A 26572-nucleotide genomic window follows, 5' to 3' on the forward strand; every position below is an offset into this window, starting at 1 on the left:
TTGGATTGGGATTGACGATTGACGATTCCAGCCAATGAGAGTCGATTAAATCGCTGGCGGCTTTGCTCTCATTGGCTAGAAGACAATCGTTAATCGCCAATCCCAATCCAATCCAAGTCGGCAAGTGCTAGCCTGATTCGGCCTTTAGCGGACTTTATAGGTCCGAGCAAGATGTAGGTAGCCCAATAATTTAAATCTAAATTGATAAAGACTTGCTCGTTAACTGTGAATACAAATAAATAAACGAAAGGGCCAACAACGACGAGCTACACGAGGTGACAATATGAAAAAATTGTATTTGACCAATCATTTAAAAGAAACGAACGTTTCGACTATTGTAAAGTCTTCATCAGCGCAATAAAAAGAAAAATGTAAAAAAGGCATGATTAGACATTAAATAAAATATTGCAAGTGTACAGATAATATAATTTAAAATATAATTTAAATCTAATATGTGTATTCATATACCGTTTCTTCCACCTGCGCGCCGGTTTCTTTTCGTTTATTAACATAACAGTCTCGTTTAGATGGAATATTGTCGTGGGCAAATTCACGTATTTAAACGTGCAACGAATTCTAATTAGTTTTAAATGCTAAACAAACAGGTCAAAGGAAAGGCCAATAATATTAACGAGCGACAACGGATGACAAATAAATAATCAATATTATTATAAGCGAGTTAAAAAAGCGAACATTTCGACGTGACTTTGTTTTCTTCAGGACACGAAAAAATTAAGTAAATATAAATGTGCAGCGCAATTCAAAATTATAACATAGTCAATAAATATATAAAACGCGTATCTTCAGAAATTAGAGGGTGAGAGCGCACGTAAAAGTCAGACTGTTAAGAATTAAGAATAGATAGAACAATTAAAAATTATCGCAGTTAACAATCGAAAGTTTTCGCAAAACGAGTTAAGATAGCGGATGAGATCAAAGTCAGTGGTTCCAAAAAAAGAAAGAGAGCGATAGAATTAGATAGAATAGATTAAATGCCAAACTTTTCTTATTCCCCGTGATACTTGCTCTGTACTCACAGAGGCGACATGAATGTCGATAGAACAGTGAGTCGACTCGTAGTAAAGGGAATAAAGTATACGCAGCGTCGTGGGAAATTTGCACCTAGCGCCCGAACACAAATGCAGATTGACTGGCACAATGAAAGATGGGGGATAGATATTTCGTTATTACCGAGAATTACTGGAACTCATTTTCCTCCGGCGAGACAATGGTGTGATACGAAAACGCAACAATCTCCGGGGAGGAGGTTTCGGTCTACAAAGCGACTAATACGCGTAAGCGATTAAATTGCAAATATTGCATAGTCATTTCTTTCGTTCGGGGCATCCGCGTGAAAGGAAGTTGATCACAGAGTGCGCGAGGGAAAATTTCAATTGTATATTGAATACATAATACGCAATGCCTAATACGCAACGCCTAACGGGACGCGCAGCATTGCGGAAGTTAAAAATATATGAAAAAGCAATTGCGAAATTGGGCGATCTCACGGTGCGAGTCAACCTGAGAAAACGCTTTCTTTCAAAAGCGCCTCGGTGGAACGGGCATTCTTGTGTATTCGCTTTGAACTTTTACATTTGGATTCCAGCGTGTTTGGAGACTCCGAGCGATTCCGAGCCAACTCGAACAGTTCTATAGATAGAATATTCAATGGTTACGGGATATCTTCGAGCAACATACAATCTAAGCGTTTCGAGAAGTTGCAATTTATCGCTATTTTTACTCGAGCTTGCTGATGACGATTAACCGTCAGCCGTGGCTCACGAAAGCTTTAAATAGCAAATGTCAACCACTAAGATTAAAAAGTTATTGCTATCGTTGTTGGGTAGAAAAATATGTTCAGTAAACATTTTTGTACCGCTCGAATGCGTCTATTCGCATATTTCACGTGCCACGGAGAAAAACATTCTGCTTTCGACTCGCTTTCGTTCGATATATCTGCAGTGACCGGATTAATGCGCCAATTGCGTCGATTGTTTGGACACTCTTGTTCACAAGAAACCACCTCATTGCGCAATGATATCTTGCAATTGTAATTAGCCATTGATGTATTTATTTTAATCGCGCTCGCTCCAGAATTAAACGGCTTTTATTTAGTTATGCTTCCGAATCGATCATTTTAACCGGAAACTGATTAAATTACGTCACGAGAGCGCATTTAGATGCAGGAAAAAGTGGATATTTGCTTGAGGAGATAAATATCAGAGATGATAACGTGTATCATTTTAATCTTCTTTATTAATCCTGTTTTTAAAATACCTGATCATACTGTGTAAATAATTTAATTTCTTCCAGGAGTGGCGATGGAAAAGGGAATATAAGGATAAATAAATTGAGAAAGACGAGAGGGTGGAAAATTCTTGTGTGCTTGTAAGCGGCAGCATTGCAAACCCGTCCTTGTCCAGGAGAGAAAAAAATTGCACGTAATTTTGCCTTGCGGTATACATCAAAATAAATGAGATTTTTCTCGCATGTCATAACTTGCGTCCGATGAATTACGTTTGTAAAACTCGTTTGTCACAAACTTTCCTCTTACTTCTATCTCACGTGTAAATAATAATATAAGTTAAATTAAACTTTGCGACAAAAATAGACTTTGTGCCAATTAGCTAAATTTTAATATAAATGTAAAATAACATATTTAAAAAGGGACTGGAAATCAAAGAAATAAAAATCTACGCGTGACGTACGGATGATTTATTGAAAGAATTAAATTTCATTCGTTTTATTGGTCAATTAAAATTATCGTTTTTTCGATAAAATGTGGAAATGTTAATTATATTTTATATGTAATTAAAAATTGAAATGTACTGTTTGCAAATTAAGTTCTTTTTATAATAATATTATATTCATAAATGGGGGAATTTTAACGTACCTAATTATTAATAAAAGTCTGAAAAATAGAATAATAATTTATTTAAAAAAGTTGCTAAGATTCTTAAGAGAGTATTTGAAATTTTGAGGAAAAGCAGACACTGGCACGTATTGTACAATTTAGTTGAAGCACCACTAAAATCACATCTTAGAGTAATTGAAGCCATTCTCGAGAATAACGAGAAAAATGGAAACATTTTATAAAAATATGTAAGAATCAACTCAGTGTATCTCGAATAATGCATAATTTTCCTCAACTATGAATTTTTTACTAACTTGTAACAGTCGATTTTTCAGAAAAAAAGCTCAAATAAACCATTTTATCTTCGATATTATCTTATCACAAGATAAAAGCATTGATCTTGTTCTATTACTTAAAATTCGTCCAAGACGACCCATGATAGAAAAACATAGAGGCTCCAGAACATAAGTGACTTTCCAAGGTATGATGAAATATTGAAAAGATTTAGTCGCGAATTATTAATAATAATTCTTGGCACATGTCAATGAGGGAAATGAAAACAATCGAAGGTCCCTTGGGTGCGACGAGGCCAACGTACGTCGTGTACGAGAGAATGTCTGAGGACGGTGTACACTTTTATAAAGTTATAAAGTTTTTACGAGTATCGTAAGATCGTATAAAAGTTGGGAGATATTTCGAAGGTCCACGTATCACTTGTCGCTACTTGGTTTTCTTTTCTCCGGTCATGACCGATCGCTTTCCGATCGCTGTTAGTTCAAAAAGTTCCAAGATTCGCTCTGTTCACGGTCTTCCGATATTAAGCAAATCGAGTCCGTGATTTCCATTGGAAATTAAAATCGTACCGGCGCGACGCCGATACTTACGTCAATCCCAACGCTTCCATTTCCGGAATTAAAAAGAACGTCAGTGTCGCCCGCGTCAATCGTAAACGGATTGCAATGGATTACGTACAACAGAATTGCGATGAGCTAGCGATTTATGCAGCTTTGGAGGCGAATGTAAGGAGCGTTTTATGTAATGAAACTGTACGTTGCCTTAAAGGCAGCTTGTGCTCCGAGAAAAGAGCACTTGAACGCAGTGCCGTGAGGTACAATCATAATCTCTCATGTATCCTTTACCTACCACAGTTTCGCGTAGACTGATATCTTGATATAAGGCAAAGTATCTGCATTACATATTAATAGATTCATTAACAAGATTTTAGATTCATCGCGAATTCTACGGTTTCGTGAGTAATGAGGAAAATTTCTTGCCGTGAGTTCCGATCGAATCAGTGTAAATTCCGGAATATCAGCTTGTTAAATAAGTTCTGGATAGAAAGGTGGAAAAAAAAATCCGTGCTACTTTCATTCATCTGATACGCGAGCCGATCGAAGAGTGCTCCGTGCAAGAGGTTTTTCAATGCGTATTTTCAATATCTTTTTCCCTGTCTGCATTCGCCTTTCATGAAACAATAAAAGCTCTATGGCCGGCTTTCTTTCGCGGGGATGGGTTTTTCATTTAGTTGAGTTTCGAAGGAAGAAAGGGATCTCATTTCAGAGCGCGGGCTCTTTACGCCTTTGGCTTTTCCGGCTTCATGGCCGTAAGGTATCTGGCCGTGGATATGCATAATGCGCAAAAGGTTTCCCCGAGAACTCACCACCCGCACATCGACGAACGCATAAGTAATTACGCCGCAATTAAGAGTTTAGGATTATCTCGCGAATTCAGTGCCGTATATATTTCGAAATAAACATGTTTGCGCGGCTCGTGGTAATTACGTTTTGATTTTTAAGAGTCGAGAGAGATAACGTCCAACTTTTGTTACTTTTATTTTGTGTGTGTATTACACGCGCCTTTTATTATACCTGCCATTGATCACGTCCGCATTTATATGTACATTTCGAGATCAAGACGCATAAAAGGATGCGACTTCATTAAAGGATAAAAGTAATTCTAATATGCACGTATCATTTCTTCAAAGATATTATTTTAACTTGCTTTGTTAAATAAGCGCTTTGATTTTATGTGTGGATTGTTCCAACGCAATTAATACACGAAAGCGAATACGTACATTAACTTAGGTATTAATTTATCCAGGCGTAACAAATGGAACGAAACTACCGTCACACCGGAAGCAGCCTGAATTTTCTGCATGATGATTATTTGAAACATTTCGTGTATCGATTTTGCCATTTCGCATTAACTTGTTAAGCGTATCGCGACGTACAAATATGAATTCTGTTCTTATTAGTTGATTAGACGCAACGTGTTTACACCCAGAAAAAAGCTTGAGATCGAACAAATTTTCCTTGAATTTTGACCTTACTAGACTTTTATTTAATTTCAAAGAAATGATTCCTGTGCCTTAACCAAAATTTCGTTTGATTAAGACTGAAAGTTCCCGGAGAATTCATGTCTATTTCTCCAAATCTAGCAAATGTTTTAGTACAAGTAAGATAAAAATTTAGTAGATTCCAAGAGGTATAAAGGTATCTCATTTGTTTAGCCTAACTAAATCTTTTTTCTAGGTGATCTTGCTTGCTTTGCGTACAATCGATGCAACGTTCGATGGTTCTTGCAACGTTTCGCTGTTGACGTTAGAGGAATTTATAAATTCATGAGGGGGAACGCGAACTGGCCACAAAGGACGATTTCGAATCTGCTTAAGCGTGCACTCTCGCGAGTTCTATTATTCTCGCGATAATTTAAGATGAGTCCTGATATATACGTAGTGAGTTTATGCGATGCCATTGTCTCGGGATTGCCGTTATTTATGGGAAGATTTCGCCTTCCAAAAACGGAAGGCGCACAACACGATGAGCCGCGATGCGAGTAACAATCGCGCGTTCCTCGCGAGGGCCGGTAATTAAGGATTAGCAAGGTGATTAGTGAACGCCTGGTATTTAAATCTCGGCGCAGCGATCTGCGAGAGCGCCGTTGCTGCACCCGCGCACGCTGAGGCCAAACACCTGACTATACGTAGCCCAATGCCTGAAACTTTGAGGAGCAGACGTTCCAATTACTGGTTCTAATTACGCAATGTTCGTCTAATACGCCGCGCCGGCCAAGTTCAAAACTGTGCGGTGATTAGTGATAAAGAGTCGCGCGTCTCTGCAAGTGAAAAACTTTCGCTTTGCTGAGACGGGGATATTCTATCGGAGGAAACGGGAACGCGCTTAATGACGCCTATTATAATGCGATAATTAAAACCGGCCGCACGCGAGGAAGAAACCGACACAGAAGATTACTCTCGCTCGTGCACGCGCATTCTATCCATTATGCCCGATGTCAAGGAAGTTGTCCGTATATTTTTGTTGAAATGCGCGCGATTATTTTAACGGTCGTGCGATTATTTTAATAGTCACGTCTCTCTACGAGCCCTTCCCTCTCTCTTCTTGCTCACCTAATTTCTCAATTAATTATTTTGCAAATTAATTATCGTTTAATTACTTTATTAGCACAATGACCACCGGTGGATCGAGGCATAAATAATTAATTAGAGGAGGCTACACCGAAAAACGATTAATTAATGACCAAACTTTCGCGTTAGTCCGCTGTTGCGAGCCCACGGCACGCTCGCTGGTCGCTGATCCCGCAAATTCGCGCGCCGTGCGAAATATACAATCTCTCCTCGGTTAGATTTTTCTTCTTAAGCCGAAACAATGACGGACCGCGCAGATTTCTCGCAACGCTGCTGATAAGGGCCGGAAATTTACGGTGGCGTTGTAACACGCGTCGGTAAGCACTTCTGTGTAGCGCTTTTCGGTCATACTGCTGACATTCCTCTGTATCATGTTTAATACTTTATACCGCTAAACGCCTACAGCACATATTCTACATGCATATTAATTAAGATATAACGGACCACCCAGTAAATCGCGGACGATGCGTTTATTCTCGAATAAAATAGCTTCCTATTATTAAATCGCTCGTTAGCGTCATAAATCCTCACCTTTAGGATCAGTTCTCCTTGTATTAAGAAACATTTTTTTATCGATCTTTAATGAAAACTTTATTACAACCAATTTATCTAAAGAGCAACGTCCTTCCAAACCTTCGATGAATAATGCATGGCGGCAGGGCACGTAAAGTGTATTGGAATGGTAATAAGTTCCAAACTCGATCTAAGCAAATGCGCGATAGGTGCTTAAAAGTCGACGACCGTGATGTTATTTTTCGCAAGCGTCGCCAACGGTTTTTTGGCAGGACGCCTTTCGTTCACCAATAGTAATCCGTGGAGCGAACAACGTTGATGACATTGCTAGGCTTGCAGGAAAAGTTTAAACACTTGTTTATTTAAGTTATTAAAGTAAGTAAGATGAGCGTCTTGCGCAACTTACTTTTTTCGATGGCAGAAAGGAACAAGTTCTTTGTTCAACGAAGAGATTTTACTTAGTATAAGTACGTGTATGTGTCGGTATGCACGTTGTGTACAAAAATAATAAAAAATACATTTGAAACTGCAATTATCTCTTATTTAATCTGCAAGTTTTCAATTTGCTTGTGTACATAAAATAATTAATCAAGTAACAATATGTACTCTTCTTTTGTTTAGAAAATATCTGTACTGAATTTGTCCAAAAAAACGCCCCCGTCCATTTGTAAAATAACATTAATAATAAATTAATCATATTTTCTTTCAGTTGCTGATTAAATAAGAATCGCAGATCAAGAACATTAAAATTTCTGTGCGTTTATTCTACACAGAAAAGACATAAGCGTCAGATCAACTCTTATACATATACTCAAATTAACGCGTTCATTGTACTGTATATACGCAACAATTTATAATCTTGTTAGAAGCATTTAATAATCTTGCATTCCAACAATATTACAGTCTTATTTAAATACCATAATATGTAACTTTAAGAATACATTTAATTATTGTAACAATAAAATCGTTTTAATCATTATAATCTTCGATATAAAAATATGTTATTTTCTATCCAATATTGTTTCCTTTCCATTCAAGAAAATTATTCTTAAATAATAAGTATATATTTCTTAATTGGATTACATAAAATCGCTTCGTTTAAGTAACTTTTCCTTACTTTAACGCAATATAATCTCGTTTCAAGATTATCACGTTAAAACTAAACATGTTTTCAAAAGAAGAATATTATTTTTTTCTGTGTAAAGACAATAATTAGTAAGATAATGAATTTCTAATTAATTATTAAATAATCATACCGTCGAAATAGCGAGATGTCCTTATTTACATATGAATGTAAACGTATATAAAATTTTGTGATTAATGTGTCTACTTTTTGGTTAATGAGAATACCGAAGCATCAACAACTTTCAAATTCTATACGACCAAAAATATACAATATTTTGCAAATAGAATTTCACGAGTGCAAATAAAACTCGTGCCCTGTGATATTTAAATCAAATTTTACTAAAAAGTATTTAACATAAAAAATGATTAAAAAGATGCTTAATATTCAAAACTGACGCAATGTCCATACAAGCTTATCAAAGCATTTGTTGATAAAATCTCTATTCTGTTCACATTGATGTATCGTATATGCATAAATATAAAATGAAACGTATATTTACACGTTCTCATAAGTTTATGAAGCTTTTATAAAATTCATTTTAAGCTTAAAATTCCCACGATAAGAAAAGTCAAGTTTATATGTATACATTAAATCTTTTCTGACATTTATTAATCATTGTGTTAGAGTTATTACATTTAAAGTCGATTAATAATTTATCTGTTCAATTTTTAATATTTAAATTGATAATGACCTGCTTCTTTTTTTTCTAGGCGCCCGCGGACTAAGCAATGTGTCGATCGACATTCCATTGGCAGTAGCAGCTGGTACAAGAGTCAACATGTCCTGCAGATACGATTTACAATCGGACACCCTTTACACTGTCAAATGGTACAAAGGCTCGGAATTTTTTCGATATGTCCCCAAGGAATTGCCACCGATTGCAGTGTTTGGAGAACTTGGGACGAAAGTTATGGTACGTAACACATTAATCTCGAGAGACAGATCTGAACAGATCTGAACGTATAATACAATTTTCTAATGTACTGTGTTATCTAAGGAATAAGCTCGGCGATCGATTAAAAATAATTAATTTATATTCAGTATATAAGTTTGTAACAAAAAGTTTGTATTTGATTAATGATATACTGATTAACACAAGCATAAAAAATGTTTTAACTTCGAATTGTGTTAAAAAGTTTCTATTTTAGAATTAAATTATCACAGTTACTATGCCAAAAATTATTCTACAAATAAAGTAGGTACGAAGAAAATAGTTAAATATAGAACCAGTTCTACTTTATACGTTTAATTTATGATACCATAAAATTGGAAGAAATATCAGATTTTACTATTTCTTCACTATTTCTATAAATGGAATTCTACTAAAAAACCACGATAGAATATTTTAAATTGTAATTGTTGTTTTATGATTTCGTATTTTAAAGCTAAAAGCTGTCCCCTATTTTTCAGCAAATCAAATTTTATCATGTCCTTATTCGACAGACAAATATCAAAGTTCACGAAGATGGAGATTAAATTCATCGATTGAAGTATTTTTAAGTTTAAATCAGTTCTAAAATCGTAAAGATTTCTTTTCATTATGAATACTTTTGCATTAATTAACACACTGTTTCATTATTTACTTATTTCTATTATTTAGTTCTTTAGTTGCGCTTTAATTATGAGCATAATTATATTATAGAGGAAAGTCCCCTATTATGAAATAGGATTCTAATGTAAGATAGTAGGTTTTTAACGTCCAAATTCAATCGCAATCTTTTTTGGAATTTTTTTTATTCGATTACACGATCTAACAATCAATTTTCGACTAAACACATTTCACTCCAAGGGCAATAAATTCATGGTGGAACCAAGAGATGAGATGCCTGTTAATTTAGCAGAAACCCCGCTATCTCATAATAGAGGACTTTCTTCTACTCATAATTAAAATGCTACGGTTTTCAAAACTATTAAATACATATGTATTTTTCATACATATTTATTCACTCATAATTAAAGCGCGACTAAATGGCAAAATAATAAAAAGAAATACATATAAAAGTATTATAGTTTTCATTCATATTTCGTATTTTCGACTGTTCATAACAGAAACAAAGAAAGACAACATTAATTTTTTTTATTCTGCAAAATGGAGTTTAGATTAGAAAAATTTATGCCTTTTAATCTTGCGAGGCAATATCATGGATATCTGCACAACAAACATAATTTGCGTAACAGTGGCAATATATAATTTTTAATATCGTCATATTTCTAACTTAAAAATGGAATTTTAGTATGCTTTATGGTAAAACGACAATCTCCTCGCAGTCAATATCGATGGAATGAAATGGCATTCACGTCATAACATGCGCAAAACGCAAGGCAGATTGCGTTCTGTAGGTATATGCAAACGAATATTTGCAACGCATATCTGGCGTGCATGAAGAAGAAATTGCACGGCAGAAACTTAAAGATCCAGAAGGGCGTGCAAGTCCACCAATTAAATGCGATCGTCGCACGATCTCCTTTCTCGCAGCCTTTCAATCGACCGTATCTAAGCGCAATTTTCTAAATTGTTATGTCATAACTAATTCTACAAAAATTACATTGTTTGTACAAACTCTTGCAAAGTACACAACCTGACATTTTTACGCCATAACAAAATAAGCATAAATAATATCGCTCCGGTAGGATATCGGCGAACGGTGGTACCACTCGTTTTCCTGTAACATGCTTTAATGCCATTCAATATTTGAAATCCGTTAGCGCGACGATTTATTCCAGAAGAAAACGTACAGCATCCCTTACCTGGGTACCTTTTCTATCGCGACGCGCAAATGTAAAATACATTTACTTAGATGTTACGAGCAAATATACTTCCGAAGCTCACATTTTATATTCGGGAAACTATATTTTTAAACGTTGAAAGCGTTTACGTGCGATATTTTGCTCTGCGATCCCGAGTCGAGTATTTGGTCCCGAAATGAGTCTCACTTATTCTACTCTGTCTTCATTTGATTTGGACCTTGGAGTCGGCTTTAAACTCCAATTTGAGGCCCAAATGAGTAAAAAAATTGTGTTTAACCTCATTCTAACTAAATATTTAGTAATAAAACATTTCAGTCACTTTGAAATCTCTTAGACCGAAGATGATCTACACAGAAAATAAAGTGTCAGATCAATTCTTACGTGCTCAAATTAACGCGTTTATTGTTTTGTGTATACGCAGGGTTGGGAAGCAACTCGTTACTTGTAACGAAGTTACAGTTACTTCTTTTTGGCAACTCTAACTTAACTTCGTTACTTTCTCTCCATCTGTAACTGTAACTTAACTCAGTTACATTAATAGTTACTATATTTTTTAAACCTCCACAAATCGCATTAGACTTTATTCTATTATTCCAATTTTATTGCCTTTGCACATAAACGCCTCCCTAGTAGCATAATTTAATTATTAGCTATACATTAGCTAACATTGGTTAAACATAGGTTGGGAGTGCATTGGCCAATATTTTCCCAATATAATGCCAATATTGGTCATAAAATAAATGCAAATATACTATTAATGTTGCACCTAGATGATTATTTAATATTGGATTGATATTGAAATTGCACTGGCCAAGATTGCCCAATAAAATTGGAATATGGAATATAGAATAAATACTAATGTAACGGCAATGTTACGTGTCAATAATTGCACGGTATTGCGTTCACATTGACAGTACATTGGCCAACATTATCGAGTTATGTCCCCCTATTCCTGCCTACTAGAATCCCTACCTACCTACCCGTATTTCGCTGTATAGTCATATCCATTTTCCTACCTACTCGCGTTCCAACTTTTTGTTAATAAACTTACGAGTCTTTCGTTAAAACCGCGACGAGATTTATAAGAGGTTCGACTTGGGATTATACGCGTGCGATTTAATAAGGATTTAATAGGGGTCTTTTTAATCTCACACATATGCGAGAATATGTAAAGCAGATAAGAATATAACCCACCCGAATTTTGGCAAATAAGAAGAAATCAACTTATTTCGCACAACTCCTTACTTACATACTCCATCAACGTGGCCAATATTGACCACTTACCTCGTCGTATCCCTTCGTCGGGCCAGATTGGACCTACCATTCGTTGCGCCTGGCCATACAGTCTGGTAATTTTGACCAGAGATCAGGAAGGAAGAAAACTCCTTCCATAGTCGGTTTATTATCGTCACCGACAGATATATCGTACGGTTCGAACTATATACGAGCGTCGATCGTATCGAAATGCACGAGAAGTTAATTAAAGAAAAAATTGGTTTAAAAAATTTGCTGTATAAAACACTTCAAATATATTTTTACTTCCGTTATTTATTCGAGAATAGATAATGACTTTCGTGACTCAATCTTTAAATTCAAAGTTCAAGTATATATTATATGTATGTAGGAAAAAAACAATTTACTTCGCGTTGTATTTATTTTAATTACATTCCGATATAAATTTAAATTTATAATATGGATGAAATTAAACAATTAATAACTTCTTTAAAATTTTTTGAAAAGCTGATCGCGAAAACCGACCGCGAAAATACGAAGATGCGTGTAACTATGCATGTATTCATGCGAGACGCATCTTGAAAGTGTATCGCGGGATACACATACAGAATAAATGACGTGAGATCCAGAGAAAAGAAACTTATCGTACGATAGGTAGACCGATAATTGAACATTCTAGTTGAACAATAATCTCAAATAACGTATGAAAATAATATAAAGTTTCAGCGTTCTCGACAAAATCTCACGTCATGGTATTTTACTTTATATACATACATAAATTTGCTAATGAAAAATGGATAGAATGGGTTACAAGATATTAGCTCGACGAATGTATCAATAATATTGGTCATATTTTGCGTGAAAATATGTGACGTGTGCTGCAACGGAGCACCCAACCCTCCACAATAAAAATCGCGATCATTCCCCTTCGGTAAATGAAATATATTAAAGTTAACAGGAAATTATGTTTTAATCTATCCATTTTAGTAACGAATCTCCAAAATATATCAATTTATGATCTACATTCTATCTACATTCTACGATTTACGAGATTCGTTACCTGAATAAAAAACTACTCACTCACCGACACCGACGCGCAGCAGCGGAGTTGACTACGTTGAATCTGTAACACAAATATAGAATTTGTTAAAGCAGTGTTCAATGTGGAAACTAATATTGTAAAATATATTTACAAAATAAAAGTTATCGCATAAGTAATTCTTATGCGTATCAAACTTCATTCGATTAAATGTTTAGATGATTAACGCGCGAAAGATTTTTCGCAAGAGATCTTCACGCGAATAAACTTTTATAAAATTTTAAATGGTTTCTTCTTCTCTAATTATTACTTCGAAATTATTGAATTGTGAAAGGAAACGACTCAAAAATAAACTGGAAAAGAGATTGCTTTTACACAAAATGCAAAATAACATTTACCTTAAAGTTGCTCCGCCGGTGCCTGATGCCTTTTCCAGGCCTCCTCCTCCACTCATTGTCAGATTGTCTGGCACACTCGCGAAAACACCAAAATCGTTCGCGCGATTTTACACTCCCGTTAAAGCCCATGTGAAAGTACGTATTCTGTTCCGTCAAGTTCGCCTCCACTTCGAGTCGGCGAGTATTGTGTCCCAAAAACTGCCGAATCTCAAAAGTGTGGCCATCGACAGGAACAGACATTTAACGAATACTTGTACCTCAAATGGGCTTTGAAAAGTCTTTAGTTCGATCATCTAAACGGCACTCCCGAACGCGACGAAAACGGAAACTTTATGTAATACGCGCACTTTTGTAAGTATAATTGTTTTAAGTATAATTGATTCGCGACAATTAAACGCGATTGATTAATATTAATATCTCTCGTACGAGACGATCGAGATTCTCGTTGAAATGATCGCGTTACGAGAAGCGACGCGAAGACACGCGGAACATCCGCCTCGCTCGACTGAACTGCGCCGAATGAATCGGCTCAATAGATTGTTTAGGAACAAGGTGTTCACGGCGCTACGTCATTTCTTGGAATCAGCGCTCGGTTTTCGACCGAGTTGTTTACGGCGCTCGGAAAAACAAGGTCACGCCGTTACGCAGGATCATTCACGCGACGATAATTGAACGAGTCGGTTATGCTCGCGCCGTTTCGCATATTGTTATTAGTTTTTCTTGATACGCGCTCGCGAAAGTACGGAAAGAAACCGCGACCGCTCTCTGCGAGTAATCAGTGATCGACATCATCGCGGGATCGCTAAATCCTTGCGACTTGCCATCGATACTCGGTTAACCGGCAAGCCAGATATCTCGCGCAATTCACACATGAGATCTATACATTCAAGAATCAAAACGTTAGCTAACTTGAAATTACTTTTTGCGATAATTACAAACGATAATTGCATCTTTAAATGATGCTCGTATTCGGACACATCTCGTGTCGACGCATTGACAGTCTCTTGTCGCTTCGAGTATAATTTTTTGGCTGTTTCTAGGTTGAAAACGTGAAATAATACACGAAATATTGCATCGAGTGCTTGAACTAGCATTTATTGATGATTTATTATAATAATACTACTAGTTTATATATTTTTTATAAATGAAAACACATGTGCGACAATGAATTTTTAATTATTTTCGGACGATTGTGTCTCCATTAACTCAGTTGCGTTTAATGTACGGTGTCGATGTTAAAATGTATAATATTCAAGTTTTTTTATCATTAACGGAAATCTATAATCTTGAAATTCTTCTTTTATCGACGGAATCATACAAATGCTGGTCAGAATGCAGAACTTAGAGTCGAATTTCATAGCCGTACGTTTAATTAAAGAATTAAATATCAATTATTCTTATCCGTGCTTAATTATATTGTAATATTTACTCGTCGATAGTTTAAATTGATACCACGGACATTTCTGTTGATTAAAATTGATCCTGTCGGATAAATTTACAAGGAATACCGAGTGCAAATAGTATAAACTTCGTGCAATCGTATATTTTTCGTATTTCCTTTCCTGTCGTGTGTGATTAATACTGAGGTATTTTACAAAGTGTCACGACGTCTCAATCATCCCACACGGTTTGGTCAATCATTTTACGAGATTTGGTCAATCATGCCACGAAACGTAAGTACACATTTGATATGAGATTGATTACGAGAAATTAAATATGAATGATTCCTTTTTACATATGATAGAAAATTCGGTAATACCGAAGGAGATTAGCATATATTTTTGATCGTGGGATGTTTAATCTCTGCTTTTCGTACATACAAAAGATTTATTTCATGGCCGCAACTTTTCATGGTATCTGTCTTGCAATATCGGCGTTTATTACGTACGGGAATGTGTATTGAACCTCTGTTGATTACACTCGCATTGGCCTCTTTACTGCTGAAAGAGAAATAGCGACCCTTTTCAGGCCTATCTGAGGTCACAAATTCACTATATTTTCTCCGACACTTCGTTCGACCTCATTGATGGCAATTCAAAAATTCTACGGGGCTAAACTGAGGCCAAAATATTCGACTCGGGATGTATGTCGCTACATTCCGTTGCAGAAATTAATTCGACAAAGTGAGCAAGAAGAAACGCGACAAATGTAACAGGGTTGCGTCAAAGAAGTACGTCGCGAAGCGCGATTAAGCTAAATTATCACGCACTCGAATACAATCCAGGTAATATCGTTATTCACTCGGCGACAGGAATTACGACAGTCATCAATTTTACGCTTAACAAATTCGCAATAGAATACGCGGTGTATATCCGCGCGAAATACATACGACTGCTGATACAAGGCCGCTGCAACATGAACGTATAATAGAACTGTGCATGGTATCTAGCGATTAACAGATAGCGATCGTACGTTAAGAGGTAAAGAATTTTCTCGTCCACGACTTTAATCAGCAACTTTATCGCGCACCACCGTGATCTGCCGTTACATACTCGAGATACCTTTCTTTATTTATCCAACTGTTCGAGTTATAATCAAACTGCTCGAATCCCTCGCGCTATCAAACTCGTCCGTTTTTTCCCACGTCAAACTGATGAGAAATGAGAATGATCGTGTACCAGCCGTGCGTTATAATACGTACAAGACAATAATTCACATTTTGCCGAGCGGGCATAAAACGTCAATCAACCATTATCATCGCACTATGGGCGTGACAATATCGGCGCGCGGATGCACGTAAAAGCGCGGCGCGATAAATCAAACGCGATGAATTTCAATATTATTTTGAAAACGGCCCGGTTACGTGCTCCGCTTTCTAAGCGCTCTCTTTACCTCGCTTATTAATGTAAAAGATATCATTTCCCGCTAACCGGCGCCGTTTGCCACGTCAAAGTTTGGTAATCTGCTTTCCATTACCGCGCACCGTTTGTATAAAAAGCTGTATGAACGTCTCTCTTTGTCATTTTAAATGGAATCCAATAGCTCCTCTCTCCTTTTTTTTTCAACGAGAATCTTGCGCGAGTTCACCGTTGGAATTCTCTCCTAACGAGATCCCCTTTGCGAAAGAAATTTTTTCATACTTGTTAATGTTTCAAAGACAACTTTTTGAATTTATTACGACGGGGTGAGAGGAGGCAGTCCGCATGCGCGCGGTCGATTACGTGCCGTCGCGTCGACAGAAAAAGAAACGAGTGGGGAAGAGTCGAATCCCCGAGCCACGCGATATCTCGAAATGTACGCACGTACACGTGTGCACGCGCGTCGCGAAAGGGAGGAAAGAATGGTCGCTGCAAAATCAACGTTTTCGGAGCGAGTTAAAAAAGCTGTTAAAAGCTTTATCCAAGCTGAACTAAAGCACAGCTAACAGCTTTATTCAATCCGAATTAAAGCACAAGTTAAGCATTTACGCGGCCCCTCAAAGTATCCCGGCTTTAAATTGCTCAGTACTTTTTTTCCCCTCCCCCATCTCTTTCGACGAAATATCGGGCGAAAAGCGAAAACGCGCGCGCGGTGCTCCCATTTATTTTTTCAATTTACGAAAGCATGAATAATGAATTTTTCCGAACTTTTTATCATAAAGTATCCTCTTAATTAGTTCGGTCACGTTGTTTCGCGCTGGAGGGCAAATAATAATGTTCGCAAAATAAACTGTACGTAATATTATCGCGGTAATTGAGTTATGCGAGACGCGCATAGTTGTCGCGGACGTAGCCGTCGAGAAATCAATGTTTCGACAGGGGGAAAGGGGGGCGAATTGAAATGGAGAACGAAAGAACGGCTAAATCCTTTATGTGGCCGCGTGCGATTTCCGCGCCGCGCGGGTTCGACCGAACGGGGGAAGGGGAGGGGGCGCACGCAATGGTTTTCCAATTAGATTTTACCGGCGGAAAATACGAACGGCGCGCGCGCGCGCGTCGGCCAATAAATCGCGACGCACCCCTGGCGGGGCAGAGAAATATAGAGCGAGAATTGCCGCGCCGCGACCGCGGATGCGATGAGGTTGCCGAAGCGACGAGAGAACCGCGATACGTATAATGCAGAAGCATAGGCGCGGAGAATATCAGCCGTTACCGCGCGCTCCGTATTTCGCAACCGGGTAACAATATTAATATTGCCGGGGCGAGTTCGATGAATTTATGCGTGGGCACGTTACGCCGGGCATTGTTGAATCGCTATATTATGTAGCCCGGGCATGTAGAGTGAAACGATATACACCCGGCCGTTGTTGCCTTTACATGCACGAGCGTGTGCCGGTTGATCTCCGATCCGGATACGCGGGGCCTGCTATTCTAATTTTCGAGATAAACGCACGTCTAGATGGACGTATAAAGATTCATTATTCCATCGGGCGATAGCTATCGGCGTGTCCGAGCGAATAAGTGTAATGGGCGAAACAATTTATTTAAAGAGTACGACGCCAAACTTTTCCCGTCATGGGAGAAGTTTGATAGAATCTTGTCGGGGTAGTCCGCGCGGATTAAACCGCAGAATACGTCTTTAACGACTGCTGCGTGGTAAGTTAAATGACAAGCTCTGGGAGAGCTAAGAAATTTCATGTACAACAGACGGAACAAGTTGTTTTATCATCGTGTAATTTTCCTTCATTTTATTTTTGTAATAATTGTGTATAAAATCTCCTAGTATGAGATAAGCTCCTAATGTGAGATAGCAGGGGTTTCTGCTAAATTGATAAAGGCATCATCTGTTGGTTCTGCCATGAATTTATTGCCCTGGAAGTGAAATGTGTTTAGTGAAACATTCATTGTTGGATCGTGCAAACGTCGCAAGAAAGGTTTGTGATTGAATTTGGACGTCGAAAGCATTCTATCTCATACCTATCTTCAAAAGTGTCGAACTATTTTTTAAATAATCCCAGACAATTGTTGAGGTAAATTCGCCAATAAAAAGATCCACGCACAAAAATTAGACGTCACTGTGTCGGTAATGCAGGCAGCTTTAGGCTTCCCTCAATGAAAGATTTACATAATTTATCAAGAGAAAGACTAAAGTTTCGTGGATAGAAACTTTCTTCTTCTCTATATTGTTACTCAAATGAACAATGCAAATAAACGAAGATAGACGATCAATTTCGCAAGTAATAAATCACTTTTACCTAATGGTTGTTCGCCGGATATCTCTTCCTCCTCTCAGAGCTCCTCGTCGCGCTCATTCGCGAAAGAGGAGATCGTTGACTACGATCGTGCGGAACTCCCGACGCGCATCGTTATAAATACATCGCAACGGTGGAATAACATACGCGAGAAAGGAAAAATCGCGAGAGTAGAATAAGTTACGAGCATCACTCGATATCCTTGATGTCATCGCGGCACAAACGGACGAATTTCAAAAGGCGAAAGCAACCTGAGGGTCGCGCAGCCAACTTCACGCGGCACTCGCCGCGGCTCCTGCTCGCGCCTTCAACAATCTCGGTATTTTCAAGGATGAATATGCGACACGTGCAATAATAAGCGCCCGCGGTTCAGGACTATCTTGCGTTACAACGCAAACGAATCGATGTATAGCGCAAGATCGAGGATGAAAACATCTTTGGAATGCACATCTATTAAGCTAGAATGCCAATATGAGCATAATCATATAAGATGCACGGAGGATTTAGTGCTCTTGATGTGCTAATTTATTGCTCTAATCCTGATTTTGTTGCTTTAGGGCCAGTTTCACAAACGTCGTCTTTACAGAAATGTAAGCGACATAATTAATAGAAAATTACTGTACATTAGTTATTTCTAATGATTCAGTTACTGAACTCTAATAATTATTCAGTGCTTTTTTCGTTCTCAGTCATTACATTTCTAAGGGCGGTTAGCTGCTAACCGAAGGTTAATTGATTCTCTGTTTCTTCTTAAATAATAAAATGGAAGAAGATAGGGAGTTGACTGAACTTTGGTTAACAGACATTTGTGAAACTGGTCCTTAGCCGTTTAGCAAGAGATTACTTCTGTGCTACCTTTCGAAAAAGTTAGAATGCCCATTCACAAAAATAATAAAAAGAAAAACACTTATACCATAATTTTAAATACTGGAATGTGACGTCCGCGAACATGGCGTCGATTTGCCGATCGCGACATCTCGGGTATATCTTGCGAAATACGCATTTCGCGACGAACCACCGAAAATGTGCATACGTCCCGAATTCGAGCTACGCGATTAACAAATATCGCGATCGCGGTTGCTCGCTAATTGAATTTGAGACTAATTGACCGCCGTTCGATCGAAGTCGATCCATCCCGTGTCTGTGGCGTTCCATAAACGATCGAAAAATATATCGAGGTTCGCGTGACGATAACTTCACACTGTTACCGCACGATGCGAGTTAACGACTAATTAAGACGTAATTAAATATTCGAAAATGCACCGATCAAATTTCCATATCAAGTGCGCGGTACCAAGCACTTCGAGCGCGACGTGTAACCTTCATGTTATTAGCACATGTTAATCGCGACTTTGTTTTACTCTCTGTCGTACGATGACGTACATTATATACATTGTAGAATTGTACGTTAATTGTCGACAAATTTTTTAAGCGTTTTGCTCTACTTATATGAAATAGAACGTTTCTAGACGCAGAGCACATTGTAAATCAAGCTTAAATGTCGCAACGAGACGACAATTTCTTTTCTATAACGCATCGAATTCTATTAAAGCTCCTGGATGCTCACCGCGGCCATATTGGATCGTGATGTCAGAGGTGAGAAGTGACACACTGAGAATTCTTGCGCGCCACATTCATTTCAGAGCGGTTTATTAACTGTCAAGGGAGAAGAAGTTTTCGAACAGTTTTGATAAGCGCGCTGAAGCGAAGTGTTTTTTTCATTCAAACATCTTTTTATTTAAAAACGACACGCAAAAATTCTCAGCGTGTCATTTCTTACCTCCGACATCACGATTCAACATGGCCGCGGCGAGCATCCAGGAGCCTTAAGGCTCGGTTGTACCAACGTCACGAAATTTTAACTTTAGCTTAATTCACTTTTCGTCTCTTTCTAACTGTTCACCTTAGAAAGAGACAACGAGTGAATTAAGCTAAGGTTAAAATTAAAATTAAGCAACGTTGGTGCTACCGGGTCTAAGACAAGTAAATTATGCGAAGTACCTTCCTTGATAACAACCTTTGTCTTGATTCTCTTAGCAGTTACCAATCGGGAGTTAATTATAGTAGATACAGTGACTGATCACTTCTTGTATCTCGTTCATCTCGTTGCAAAGGCGTTTCGAGGGTTAAGACGACGACACACGGAGCGTCTTGTTACGCAATCAGCTCGAGTTTCGAATGGTATTCGCGATCTTTGATAAACGTGGCGTGGTGTGTAACGCGAAAACAAACACCAGTGCCGGCCGACTTGTTATCGTTTTGAAATATTCAACGTAGACTAAATTTACCGAATACCCAATTTTCCCACGGCTATTTAAACATCTGGAACGTACTTTTGACGTACGAGCATAAAATGAGTCTACGCTCTTAACACGTTGACTGCCAACGGCTCAACCCAAAAATGGACCCCGTGGGCCACAATTTTTTGTTTCTGTTTTGAATCTAAATTTTGAATTTAAATTGTCAGTGATCTAGTGTTGGTATATGTATGCATTTTTTATTTGTATGATTTCGAAACGAGTTGAAAGTTCGTGCTTGCTTAGGGATACGCTACGAGATATGTGGCAAAACTCTTTTTTCTCATGTTGTGAGAACTGTTTTAGGCCTTTTGTATTATATACTAGTGTGAAATATACACTTTGCAAGACAATAGTATAACTAGTAGGTCCACTCTCTGTCGGCCCTTTGATCTTTTCGGATCACGTGGTATTCCGCCATGGTTTGGTAAGGATCCAGCAGCAGCGCGCGCGCGCGTGTGTGTGTGTGGGTATTTACAATTCATCAAAGCTACACTCTCATACATACACAACTTTTCTCTCATTGGTCTGGCATTGGATGCGCAGAAGGGATCAATGCAAAACCAAACAAATGACAGAGTAGATCTACTAGTTACTATGGCAAGACCGTCAATATACATAGATTGAAAGCTTTGTTCACTATTGTTTCCAACGGGCACCTTGCACAATAACGAAGATCAACATGGTCAGCAATATACAGTATCTAATCCATCGATGCGATGGGTAGTTTTTAAAATATTGCTGTTTCTTTTTTATTAATGCCATGTCACCGATATATATGAACGTATTGAATAAAAATTTGTACACTTGATTAATATATTCAGTTTATTAAAATGCTTAATTAATTGCAAGTTTGCTGTTTATTCAAAGAGACAGACCTGTCTGAATTATCCGCCTTTCCGACTCTAGCGCTTAAAAGAAACGTAGTCAATTAAGATGATGTCCGCCGCACCTGTTCCCGGGGCGAGCTGGAAGGACGTTTCAAAAATCGTCTCTCGAAATGAGCTCGGTTCGCTATCGCGATGCGAGTGCGATCGTCCATCCTAATGTGGCATACGAGCGTGTCGTTGCCACAAACACGAAGCAAACCGCAGGAAAATTAATTGTGTGATTTATATACGCTGCCACCGGCAACATATAATTAATTCCTATTGCTAGGTATTGTTTGTCGCAGACGAACGGGCGCGCGAGGACGTCAAAGCGGGCGAGTAAGTGCGATCGATTTGCAATAAATGGCACTTGCCGGCATCGTACGCTCGGTCAATTCCGCGGTTGATGCTAAATTAACTCAAAATTCAGCAGGGACCTCCCATGATACCATTGCCGACCGTTTATTGCACGAAATGATATGTAATTCATCCGTCCGATCTCGCCCAGCTCATTTTCCATTCTGCCTCGCATGGCTGGGTGTTCTGAGAGATTGAGCGAGCGAGTGAGTGAGCGAGTGAGTGAGCGAGTGAGTGAGCGAGTGAGTGAGTAAGTGAGTGAGTGAGTGAGTGAGTGAGTGAGTGAGAGAGAGGGGGGGGAGGGGAGGGAGGAGGGAGGGAGAGAGAGAGTGTGTGTGTGTGTGTGTGTGTTTTTGTGTGTGTCAGTGTGTTATTAATCTTGATGTTTTTAACGGTATAGTTTTACCGTGACGAAATATCATCACAAAGGACGTCGTCTTTATAGTTGCGATATCGGTATAACGATGAAATATTGCGAACAATATTACGGGAATGACTTGTGTAATTATATAATTTATCTTCCTAGCGCCGGACATTTAATGCACTGAAAGTAAAAGAGATATATAATACCGAGTTTTTAAGATATTAAAACTTGTTAAAGTTACCATTTCTCTCTGAATGACGGTTGTAATAATTGTACTTGGTCTATTCACGTGAGCGAAGTACAAAGAGATATGGCGTACATACAAGCCTTTCTTCAATAATCATTACAAAATCGAACTTTATTCATGTTTTTATCGACAGTATTTGGCAAAATAAACTAATGAATACCCGATATAAATGGTAATAAAATGATATAATGGTAGCAAATTTACAAATATTAATAAATAATATTCTCCCAAATGAGGGGATTAAAATGTAAAGCGCATTACTTGTTGAAACGTTTTGGCTTAATACGATTTTAAAGTATATCACATGCGTTGAAATATTACATGTATATTTATGATAATATTTTACACAATACAATCTCAATAACACGAACTTAATAATTGCAGGACTTTGTCGATTATCGCGTATATAGCGATGGGTATACGTATATTTCGTAATTTATGGACACATCCCTGTCATCATAAATAATGCTTGTTAATTACATTTCAGACAAATCAGAGCGACGCGTATCGAGTGGTCCTGAACGGTGTGCAGCCCAATCATACCGGCAAATATCGTTGCGAAGTCTCCGGAGATTCTCCCTCGTTTAATACCGTAATGGTTTCTGGTTACATGCACGTAGCTAGTGAGTATATCTGCAGAAACGTATTTTACATCTGAGCAAAGATAACACGAAGTGCACCGCGAAGACTGAAAGGCGAAGCTGAACGCGTAGCTGGGCAAACATATTCCTTCCTATGAATTCCGATATGAGTAAATATAACTAAAAGAGCAAAAGCCCGTACTGTTCGTCATGCATGCGTTGATATTTATAAGTAAAATGAAGCGTTGCGATTTTACCGAATCGCCGTTCGTAAAATAATCAATGGCAGTTAATTAATTACGAGTTTAATTGCAGTAATCAAAGACTGAAATTTCACCAGAATAACATCGCGGTGCATAATATGTGGGAAAACATTAAAGCGGAGGAATACACAAGCACTTTTTAACAGTTCGCAAATATGACGAAAAAGAAAATAAAAATCTACTTTAAACTTTGTGCAAAATTTTACTGAAAATTACGAGAAAAATCTAATCTCAAATAGGTTTTTAATCCTTTCGCTTCACATTTTTTGCGTCTACGTCAAGTGGATAAGTGCTTTTCGTAACATCGAATTTTTATTTCATGTCACGCCACATAAATTAAACTCGGCATATTCCTCTTATTCGTGCATATTTTTTGGTATTTTTGTGCAATATTTTTACAACAAGCGTTTTGCGATTTTTTATCGCAAAATTTTGTACATACAAACGCAATTGTTATTTTAGAAATGTAATAAAGAATTGTTACATTTTCATCACACCTCTAGGTCTCTTGCGCTAACATTTACTTCTCAAGCCAATAATTAAAAAAAAAGAAATTATTGACTCCGTAAATTATAAAAATTTCTAGATCTACGAAGAGACCTCGACACGAGAATCGATAATTGCTCCACCTTATAAAATTTGAAATTTGCAAGTTTTCTGCTACAAATAATGATCGATAAGTTTTCGTGTACCACAGAAATCCGTTGAAATCGCTCGAACTTTAGAAAATGGTAGCGTGCAAGAAACCTCAAAAAACTATAAAAGCTGCAAAATTGATTTCAGCGTTTCACTGTACCGTACGGCGTCAGAGGGAAAATTGCAAATTAACTTATAAATTAACCAGCGGCTGCTTATGTTGCGCGAGATGACAAAAAGCCGGCGTCATTAGCCCCGATAACAGCGCGCAATAAACCTGTCGGCGAGACAAAATTCTTCGATTGGCGATGCTTATTGAATTCTTCGTCTATCCCATCTCGGCCGGTACGAGCTAAAAAAGCGTGAAAGCCGCCGTTAATTTCGCCATTTGATGCCATTAAAGCGTTAAATAGATATCGTTAATTTACAACTACCATTCCGCCGCGGCTGACGTTGTTTCGGCAGCCGCGCGCGCGCGCGCGCGCACCGATCTCTCGTCTCGTATAATTCCCCGTGCGTAACGCGGATAATTGCTGCGACCAATTCGCTACGAGACAGCCGCTTTTTGCGACGTCCTTCGCTATATAAGCGACACCTATTCCGCGTCAGCTGGGACGCATTGTTAAAATTCAATAAAAACATTTCATCGTCCCATTCGAGAGTGGTTAACAGACAGCGGGGCGGACGGAGGGCCCGTGATGAATCGCGGATTCGGTCGTGACCCGTTAAGCTCTTTTTTTCGGTCGCTTTACCCACGACTTTGTACCTTGTCTGCTACCGGGTAAACTCCCCCTCCCCCCCCCCCTCTCTCTCTGTCTCTCTCTGTCTTTCTCGGTATGTCTTTCACGAGCCTTTCATTATCGTTGATTATTCTACACGGCGACTAGTATTGTCACCGTAATCGCGCCCAATTAAAACGCAGTTAGATGAGGAGAGAGAGAGAGAGAGAGAGAGAGGGGGAGGGGGGGGGGGGGGGGGAGGGGGAGGGGGGGGGGGGGGGGGGGGGAGGGGGGGGGGGGGGAGGGAGGGAAAGAATGGAGACGAGAGGAACCGATCCGACGAGGCCGGAAGAGAGACGCGCGTGAGGATCGGCGAGGCGCGTTCTCCGTTCCCACCGTTCCTCACCGTCGTCATCGTGCGTCGACCTAACGACGAGCACGAGCACGGCGAGGCACGCGGTAGCGGGTCCCCTTCGAAGGGACGAGGTGACTGCCTCCTCTTTCCGATCACGGATCGCTCGTAAAAGCTCGATACTGGATCGAGGGGTTTCGAAAGTCATCTTGTATCCTCCCACCCCCCCCCTGTACCCTCCCGTGCCGCTCTCCAGAGACCGGCGCGCACCGTCTCTCTCTCTCTCTCTCGTTTCCTCTTTCCCAGTTCTCACGAAGCCGGCGATCATCCCGTTCCACGCGACACACGAGTTGAAAATGATAATATCCCTCGGCCGTGCCGTGTCCTTGAGAGTGAATCGCGCAAAGAAGGTGCGGCCCGAGGCGGAAGTCGTTGCGGCCAAGTGAGACAATTCCTTGACAGTTTACCGGATTGTCATCGCGCGGCTACCTGCCGCGAGGAGGAGTCCACTGCCTTCTGTGGACGTTATAATGATCCCCCGAGATATACGCGATACGCTATGCGTACGTACATTGTATATCGCGAGCGAGGGGGCTCAAACTTCGCCTAATGACGATGATGCTCGCGGAAGCGTCCGCGCGCTGACTTATCGCGAGGGGGCTCGAAAAGGCGGGCCGATTTCGAATATGAAACTGAACGCGCAGCTCGGGCACGTTTTATATTTATGAAGGCGCGCCCCGCCTCCCGGGCTTCGTACGGAAGCGCTACTTCTAATTTACGGCGGACCCGCATCGCTCTTTCAATTCAATTTCCCCGAGATGCGCAACGCGCCGAGGCGATATCCGCGTATAGACGGAAATCCTCTCCCCCATTGTTCGGGGAATAAAAGTTACATTTTTGTCGCGCCGTCCGTATTCCCCCCGTTTGCTTCGGGTACGTAACCACGTGTTCCACATGACTACGAAACAATTAACAAAGTACGATGTACAGTGATGGGCAGAACGATTGCGACGCTTCTTTTTTTAATGAGTTTAGGAGGGCTCTTGCCTTAGAAACATTCTATTTTATAGCGAATAAATACGTTAAAAGAATTTGTGTAGTGATAAATTGTATACATTGTACAATCGCACATCGTCGACAAGTTTTGCAAAAGTTTTGATTTGTTTATATAAAATAGAATGTTTCCGGATGCAAAGAACACATTGTAGATTAGGCTTCAGCAATCCCTTGGGAAAATATACCTTAGAAAACCTTAAAATTTTACTTAAGAAAAATAAGAAATATGAAAAGTAAATTTGGACACTTGAAACTTTTGTTTAAGGTAAACTTAAAACTTACTTTAAGAATTTAAAACAAAACTTTAAGAATTGTGAAAAGTATTGTATGTGATATAATTTATAATACCGCGTGCGGTTTTATTCTTACGAGAAAGTGTCACGCGG

At 38.9% G+C, this 26572-nt stretch overlaps 1 protein-coding gene across 2 annotated transcripts in view; it reads left to right on the forward strand.

Moving 5' to 3' along the window:
- Positions 1–26572, forward strand: part of LOC105560730 — a 73552-nt gene that overhangs the window by 41018 nt on the left and 5962 nt on the right. Inside the window, exons 1-3 of one of the 2 annotated variants that reach the window (XM_012010089.1) lie at positions 6527–6595; positions 8628–8830; positions 23067–23202. In XM_012010089.1, coding sequence (XP_011865479.1) covers positions 8696–8830; positions 23067–23202 — 271 coding nt within the window. In that variant the 5' untranslated portion in view covers positions 6527–6595; positions 8628–8695. Of the gene's footprint in view, positions 1–6526; positions 6596–8627; positions 8831–23066; positions 23203–26572 lie in introns of those variants that run through there. The other variant, XM_012010088.1, reaches the window with a different exon arrangement.

The sequence above is a fragment of the Vollenhovia emeryi genome, unplaced genomic scaffold, assembly GCF_000949405.1.
Source record: "Vollenhovia emeryi isolate VEMERY1.0 unplaced genomic scaffold, V.emery_V1.0 DF939223.1, whole genome shotgun sequence".
Lineage (NCBI taxonomy): Eukaryota > Metazoa > Arthropoda > Insecta > Hymenoptera > Formicidae > Vollenhovia > Vollenhovia emeryi.